This window comes from Panicum virgatum, chromosome 9N, assembly GCF_016808335.1.
Source record: "Panicum virgatum strain AP13 chromosome 9N, P.virgatum_v5, whole genome shotgun sequence".
Taxonomy (NCBI): Eukaryota; Viridiplantae; Streptophyta; class Magnoliopsida; order Poales; family Poaceae; genus Panicum; species Panicum virgatum.
In genome coordinates, this window is record NC_053153.1 from 78,441,509 (window position 1) to 78,449,508 (window position 8,000).

The 8,000-nt window shown below is 49.1% G+C and overlaps 1 protein-coding gene across 6 annotated transcripts; it reads right to left on the minus strand.

Moving 5' to 3' along the window:
* Nucleotides 1–2,067: 2,067 nt before the first annotated feature.
* On the minus strand, nt 2,068–6,106 carry LOC120690762. Of its 6 annotated transcripts, XM_039973557.1 has the most exons (8): nt 5,357–5,955; nt 4,934–5,130; nt 4,657–4,738; nt 4,061–4,180; nt 3,876–3,954; nt 3,477–3,563; nt 2,671–2,733; nt 2,068–2,582 (listed from the first exon to the last, which is right to left on the minus strand). In XM_039973557.1, exons 3-8 carry the CDS (start codon nt 4,710–4,712, stop codon nt 2,505–2,507), a joined length of 483 nt encoding a protein of 160 aa, XP_039829491.1. In that variant the 5' UTR covers nt 4,713–4,738; nt 4,934–5,130; nt 5,357–5,955; the 3' UTR covers nt 2,068–2,504. The 6 variants fall into 6 exon arrangements, with proteins under 6 accessions (XP_039829491.1, XP_039829490.1, XP_039829493.1 ...); XM_039973556.1 differs by lacking the exons at nt 4,934–5,130; nt 5,357–5,955 and adding an exon at nt 5,969–6,106; XM_039973559.1 differs by lacking the exon at nt 4,934–5,130 and having other exon boundaries at nt 4,088–4,180; nt 5,357–5,959.
* Between the last annotated feature and the right edge of the window lie 1,894 nt (nt 6,107–8,000).

The following is an 8,000-nucleotide window of genomic DNA, read 5'->3' on the forward strand; positions in this document are numbered from 1 at the left end:
ATTTGTAGACTCAAAGTACTCATGTGCCGCTGCCAGAAAGAGAGGCTACATACACAACCTGCCACTTGTGAATGGGTCACCTATTCTTCCATTACCTCCAAAGACAATATTTCATCCCTTCCCTCTTACCTAGAAGTGGTGGCCCTCATGGGATCCAAGACGGCAATTTAACTGCCTTCAAACTTGTGTGGCTAGTGCTAAATTGTTAGAGAGGATTCGCCTAGCCCTAATAAATTGTGAAGATCCACCTCCTGTAAGAGTTCAAAAGTATGTGCTCTCCACAGGCTTGGTATTCGCATGAACTATGACTAATCCACATCATCGAGATCTAAATCAAGCGAGAGGCAAAGAGAGCTTCATTGGATCCAAAAACACAAAAAAAAAACCTTACAACCATTTATAGGGGCGGCCGGGGGGACGGGGGGAGGGGTTGAGCCGCCCCTACAAATGGTTTTTCTAGGGGCGGCTCACCCCCGGCCACCCCTATAAATCAGTCCATTTTTAGGGGCGGGCGGGGGGTGAGCCGCCCCTAGAAACACGGGCGGCTCACCCCCCAGCCGCCCCTAATAATGGCGTCCATTTGCAGGGGCGGCCGGGGGGTTGAGCCGCCCCTACAAATGGTGTTTTTAGGAGCGGGTGAATTGCTATAGTGTCTACGGTTATTTGTAGCAACATGTCAAATTTAAGTCCACCCCTAAAAAAACGGGGCGTCGCTACAAATCGTTTTTATAGTAGTGAGTCGGAGTGGAAGGTGCGGCAGTTGCTGCCTTGGAAGCCGCGCACAGGTTGTGGTGAGGAGAAATGGGGCGATGCTGATGATGCCTTCTTCCGGGGACCAGAGCAATGGTGGAGCTGGTGGCCGCGCTGCTCCGAGATGACGAGCATCGCCATGGGTCGAGGTGCAGGTGCCCTAACTGAGACAGCTTAAGCCCTAGTGCCAAAAGGATAAGGCAAAATTTGCCACAAGACATGTTAAAAGCTTGCTTTTGCTAGGAGCCATTAAAAATTGTGTCTTTGCTGGAGGACACTGAAAAATCAGGTACATTTGCTAGAAGACGCTGTTCTATTCAGTTTAATTGGAGAGTGATGCAAAATGTCAATATTACCCTTGCTGCCATATCCTCTCCAGGGGCCTTTCCTCCGGACTCAGATTGGGTGACATGCCTATGGCGGAGCTCAATCCATTGAATTGGTTAGATGGATAATATACATATGAGGCTAGATTGGACCCGACTGAATGGTGGGAACTACCTATTAGGATTGGCTGGTAAGGTTAATAGAATGTTAATTGGATATGGTTAGTTGGATTTTGGATGATAATCCGTTCCCAGGAGTAGCAGCACACCTGCGATAAAATGGTCTTTCTCATTATAGTTTTTTTTTCCTTTTTACAAAAAGGTGATGATTTCTTTATTTCTTCGGGACCAACTACCAACCGAGCAAGTGCTCTGTGTTCACAACGCATCACACCTCGTGTTTTCTTGCGATTCTTTTAGACGCGATCATTCCCCACGAGCAGCGAGCCCTTGCTGCTCCATGTTACATACCCTGTTCGACTGCTGAAAAAAACCAGCTGATTTAATAATGTTATGTGGGAAAAAGCAAGTCAGAATAAGCTGAAAGCGAGCCCCACACCCCAGAGCCGACGACGAATCGACCATCAGCAGAAGTGTCAGTTTTGGCCAGGCAAATCGGCGTCTCCTGCCTGCTACAAGTGTCCTTGGCCGCCGCGTAGTTTGTTTATCGACAATTCCTGATAATTTCATAACAAAATTCACGTACGATTTAGATAGAGACCAGGGCAGCCCCTCTTTACAGCAGATGGTATATACTTACTACCTATACAAAATCAAAGAAAAACGTACAGATCTTCAGTGCTCTGCTAGCTTGGCACCTAAACGCACAGCAAAAAATTTCTACCCGTCCACATAGGCTTGCTTGCGACTGCAGGGCAAGTGTGGGCGAGCACAGCGGTAGCAAGAAGCCAAACACTAGCAGCCAAGAAAGAACTTGTGGCGCATCCAAACTGTTCAACACTGCTTGGATCATGGCTTTTTCAGGCTTTACTTTCTGAAATAACGTGCTCAGGATATGATTAAATAGAGTATTTCTATGAACAAATCTCAATCTGATCCACATGCAGCAACTGGTCACCGCGACCTTAATTTTACAAATATAACGAAATCATATTGTCCAGGGGCTCTGAACTCTAAAAACTGCTAGCTTCAACTGATACAACGACCCAATCCTGACATCATAGCAAACCGCTCGCATTCAATAAAAAGACGTGCAATACTCCAGGTTGTGGTTGGGGAAATGTTTACCAGATTGAAGGTTGATAGCTCAGCACGCATTTGCTATTGCAGTACTAATCTATAGGCATGATACCCTAACATGAGCACATGGCAGGCATTCCTTCAACTAGGAAAGACATCAGCCCCACAGTTCAACTATGACAATGAACTCCCTAGAAGTTCTCACATTGCATATTTCTATTGACAGAATTAGCTTGTTTCAGAATACTTGAAACCATGCTTCTTGAAATATTCCCGAAATCCATACAAGCTCTGATCATAGTTGAACTGCAGGAAACACAATCCATCATCTGCTCAACAAAAATATTTGGATCCAACTATTAAACTGATGGGCACAAGCTCAAGAATTACTTACGGGTAGCACTTTTACAGAATACTTGGTGATGTTAGGATCCACGCTCTTTCCTTGGCTTGCAGCCTGTGGAAGTACAGAAAAAGTCATTATCAGGCCAAAAGAAACGAAAACATATTCCACCCAATTTATGGTGGCAAAAGAAAACTATCATCATCTCGACAACCAATTAACACAGAATACCTGAGAATGTAACAACATTTTAGTGTTGTACACAGCTGAGCAAGTAATATTTAGGCTTCAGATACCATTTAAAATCAACAAACAAACAGTAAATGTAGGTGAGATAGGGGTTCTTCTCAAAGTGAAAACACTATACCCCTGAATTAGGTTCTAAAGTTCTGAAAATTCATGAAGGTGTTTGAATGGACATATATCTACAAGAACTTTGTTTATATTTATAATATCAAAAAAAAATACTGAACTTTTTATCAAACAAGAGCACAAGACCTCCAGCTTGTTGAACATCTCATGCACAAATAGTTTCTTCCTCTGGGATCATCCAACAAATATATTATTTATAGCTTGCAACTTATTATCGTCTAGCCGTGAATACTAATGAAATTATAAACATAACATAAGACCGATGAAAAAAATGCTCGCAAATGAGTGATAGTAACTTAGCAGGCACTAAGGTCACAGCCAAATTGCATTTTGATCCATTATGCTAGTATCCAAAATCCCAGTGGACACAAATCAAATGAAAGGTGTGAAATGGTAACCAGAGTAGGAATGGAAATTGCAATGACGAACCAAGACAAAGAAACTGAAACATTTGAACCTATGTACATGAAGTAGACGAGTATAACCTGTTCTGGATTGTAAAATACTTCAACAAATGGATATTCATTTCTTTGCCTCGTGAGGCAAAACCCTGGATACTTTGGGCATTCAACCTGACAGCAGAGAAGAAGAATGTTCACTGGCTACTTTGGAGGGAAGCACAATTTGTAATGAGGCCAAAAGTATCCAACATATATATGGAGGAAACCAAAAGTTGATATAGACTGGTTGAAAAGCAAAGCAACCTTATGAAAATATAACTACTCACTCATTTCTAGCTTAATGGAGTATGTTTCATCAATCCTAATACAGAAGTACCAAAAAGAAAATAAGCTATCTGCACACCCAAGCTTTCCTTCAAGCTGCTTGTCTGACAAGGCTGTAAATGGAAATTTTCATGTAAATGTAAATCAATAGTAGCTTACTCTGACGAACTTGATATGTGGATAAAATGTGGCGGCAGCCTCTTCCAGTACTTTATCAAGATGCTGTGTATAAGTGCACCTAAAAAAAAGGCAATTTTCAGGATTGAAATGAGTGAATGCTGTCATGTATGAGGATTTGCTATTCTAGTTAGTGTTTCTGAACAAATACAGTAGAGTTAGTATACTTAATAGTAAAGGCAACAACTACAGGCCTTCCTTCATGCAATAGCTGTACAAACTGACGCTCAGATGTGAATGGTATAATTCTTGATGGCCCTAGGTCCTTGGGATATCCAGTGTAGTACCTGTAATTTTCAAGTTTAGGATAACATTAAGACATAACATGACATGATAAAATAAAAATATGTTAGTGCATTTAGTTTCAAGAACACTATATTTAATACAAGCCACTCATAGCATTGGATGTGTCTAGATATTTTATAATAGATTTAGATCTAGCAATGACTATGTTGTTGTTGTAATGACTTCTAGTGCTTGGAAACTGTTTTGCATACTTGTTTGGTATGTAAGCCATGAATGAGCTTAGAATCAATCTTCTAATCTAATTGAAAAATGAGCCAAAGTGCAAAACCATCATCAAATAGGGCATGTTCAAAGTTCTCTCTAATAATTAAAATTATAGCAGAGAACATTAACTAGAAGATCTACTATTAATAATGTATTCTTCTACACTCCATGTATGGTCTGTTGTACCTAATCAATTGACATAATAGCAGTGTGATAAATCAATAAACCAGGGTGAGCTGCATGGTACTCTTACTTGCATGCTGATCGAAGCTGGGAAACCATCCTATCAAGAAAAGACTCGTTCATCATTTCTGAGGATCAAATGCAGCTTTATCCTATTGTAATGAACGAATTACATCAATAATTAGCAAAATAAGAACGAACTGACATAATCTTGCATGGCAATTTAATCACCTATTACACAAATAAGAGGAAATGGAGTCCACCACCGACATACCATACCAGAGAGAGAGAGAGAGAGAGAGAGAGAGAGAACAAAGACATGAAAAGAACACTGGTCACAGGCCTACCTAACATACTAATATGACCTTCCTCACACATAAACATAAGCCCGTAAGTAACTGAACATTTAATTCACTCTCACTCCCATGCGCAGTGCTGTATGTATGATATGATTAACAACGAGGATCTGCTAACGAATAGGAGATCGTAGGGCCTGTGAGCGCCACCCAATAGCTTGCCTCACTGCACCAAGCAATCAGCTAACCTAGCACAATAAGAACTAAAAATATCACAATCATAGTAATAATTGCAACCTAAATGCTCCATTGACATCAACAAGAAAGCAAGCTAAGTGGCAGTGTGAAACAGTGTTTTCTGAAGCATAGCCGGCAGTTCCTAAGGTATTTTTAGTTAACAACAGACAAAAAATCATAAGATGATCTCAGAATTTACAAATTACCACACGAAGTAATCAATATATCAAGTTATACCTTTACACATATTGCCCATCGTAATACACTAATCTCTGTAAAATCCACCCGAGAACCAAGAAGAAACAGCAATTAACAAATTCCTTCACCACAGACCAATAGCGCTGCTCTGACTGGTGGAGGGTTTGGATTTGGAGGGGCACGTGTTGGTGCTGGTGGATTGGAGGCGGCTGGAGCTGCTTGTATTGAAGGAAATTCGTAGGGAGAGAAGTAGCGTGTGGGAGATGAGCCCCTGCCTGTTGCTGTTGCCGATGGAAACAACGTAGGAGCTGGATTAACTGGAAGTGCTACTAGTTGGTTTGCTTTAGGGGAGAGATTGAGATGGAGTGGTGAGGGTGAGCTGCTGCCTGCTGCCTCCGATTGGAGAAGAACAAAGACAAGCCTCTTAGCCTCAGGTGGCGACGTGAACGAGAATGGTGGGAGAAGGGGGTGGGGGGGGGGGGGGCGGTAAGGCGCCGGAGGGTCGATCTGGTGGCGACGGAAACGCTGAGGGCAGCGCGTCGCCGCTCGGGTCGCTGGATGGATGGCAGCCCGAGGCGCGCGGGGAGGGCACTCGCGCGCAGGCGAGAGAGAGAGAGAGGAGGGGGAAGAGGCGCGGGGGAGCGAACTCACCGAGTCACCGGCGACGACAGATGCCGATCAGCGGCTTCGCTGTGCACGTAGGTTAGTGATGACGAGTGGGGCCCGGCTGTGAGAGAGACAGGGAGTGGGCTACCGGGGGCAAAAGGGTCATTTCAGGTGGTACAAAATATAACAAATCATCTCTCATGTGGTAAAATTATAGATGCGTTTCAGTTAAAAAAAATGCATTTCTAAAGTCAGTATTTAAATCGAGATAAAATAAGTCACTAGCATTTAAATCAGCGTGCGGGAGTGGGTTCCAGCCCCGACTCACGTAAGGCTCTCCGCACTCGTCACTCTCTAAATTCACTCTCTAAAAGGAATATTCCTATCTGGTCATCAAGATTCTCCTCTTTATATTCAGTTTCTCTGCGTTCATTCAATCTCTAAATTTCTACTCTATACCAACTACCACGAGTGGGGCCCACGTGTCATAATTATTTTTCCTTTTTTTACCCCCCTCCCTCCCCACTCTCTCTCTCCCACCGCGGCCCCTCTCTCTTTCTCCCTCCGCCACCGCGCCCCTCCTCCCCCGACCACCACCGCCGGCCACCTCCTCCGGCCTCCGCCGCCGTCCACCTCCTCCTCCTCCCTCCCTCCCTACCTCCCTACCCCACCCCCCAACCCCCCCTCCTGTCCCCCCTCCCTCCCCTGCTCACTGCGCCGGCGAGCGCACGAGCCCGCGCGGGCCAGCAGCGGCGGCGGCGGGGGAGCAGCGGAGGCGGAGGCCTCCTCGAGCTCCGCCGGGCTCCATGGCGGGCGGGGCGGCCTCCGTCGGCGGCCATGGCGAGGCGGGGCGGGGCGGCTGCCTTGCCGACGCGTCCTCCTCCGCAGCCCCTACTCCCTCGCCGCGCGGCGGCGGCGACATGCGCCCTCCTCCCTCGAGCTCCGCGCCGGGGAGCTTCGCGCAAGGCCGCAGCCGAGCTCGCCGCGGGCCTTCCCTCTCCTCCCCTGCCCCGCATCCTCTCCGCCTTCGTCACCTTCTCTCCCTCGAGCTGCGGCGGCTTGGGGAGGTGGCTGTCTCGGCCCTCCTCTGCTCTGGCGGGCGGCGCCCCTCCTCCTCCCTCCTCCTGCCACGCCCGCGCCATCCATGGCTAGGCGGCCTTGGCGCCCTCCCTCCGCCGGCCCTCATCCCTCCACCCCCTATCCCGGAGGCCGTGGCACCAGCGTCTGCGCGGGCGTGGGCGGCACGCAGCGTGGGCAGAGCGGACGGGCGGGCGTGGGCGGCGCCCCTGCTTCGGCTCGAGCTTGCCTCGCCGCGGCAGCGGCGGCACCCCTTCTCCCCTCTCCCTCGGGGCGGGACGGCGCGAGCTCGAGCAGGGGCGGCGGCGGTGGAGGCCCGCGGCGGGGCGACCTTCGCGCGGCCCGGCGTGCGGACCGAGCTCGGGCCCGTAGCCATGGCACCGGCGGGTCCCCGTGGAGCTCCCTCCGCTGACGAGCAGGGGCGTCCGCGGTGGCGTGGCGAGCAGGGGCGGCCGCGGTGGCGCGGTGAGCGGGGCGGACGTGGGGGGGGCAGCGGCCGCGTCGTGGGGGGGCAGCCGCGGCCGGGCGGACGCGGCAAGGACGGGGCAAGCGCGGCGGCCCGCACTCGACTCGCCCTTGCGCCGGAGGTGGAGGACTCCCACGGCGAGGCCCCTCCTCCCTTGCGCCGACGCATCCTCCTCCTCTCTCCTCCTCGCGGCGGCGGCGGCGGACGCCTCTCCACCCCCCCTCTCTCTCGGCACAAGGCCGTTGGACAGTGCGGGACCCGCGCCACGGTGGCGGCGTAGCGCGCGGCCGCTATCTGCGCTCGATTTGGTGAGCGGAGTCTCGCCCGCAATGATACAGAGCGACGTAGCGCACCCCGCTGCAGCAAAAATTCTCTATATCCGGTACTCAAGGACGGGATGGAGAGCCCTGCTGCGGAGAGCCTAATCGACCGCCTCAATTAGTGGAAATCTTCGAGAAAACCACCCGCCGAACCGGAGGGATGCGGTGGAAGGATGGATCCGCGCGGGATCGGGCGGATCTGGGACGAGACCGC

Bases quoted from the DNA above. Each gene is read 5' to 3' on its own strand.
- LOC120690762 (XM_039973556.1), bottom strand. From the start codon at position 4,712: ATGATGAACGAGTCTTTTCTTGATAGGATGGTTTCCCAGCTTCGATCA. The intron at 4,181-4,656 runs GTAAGAGTACCA...TGAAAATTACAG, and splicing joins CAGCTTCGATCAGCATGCAA to GTACTACACTGGATATCCCA. The intron at 3,955-4,060 runs GTATACTAACTC...CCTTTTTTTTAG, and splicing joins GTTGTTGCCTTTACTATTAA to GTGCACTTATACACAGCATC.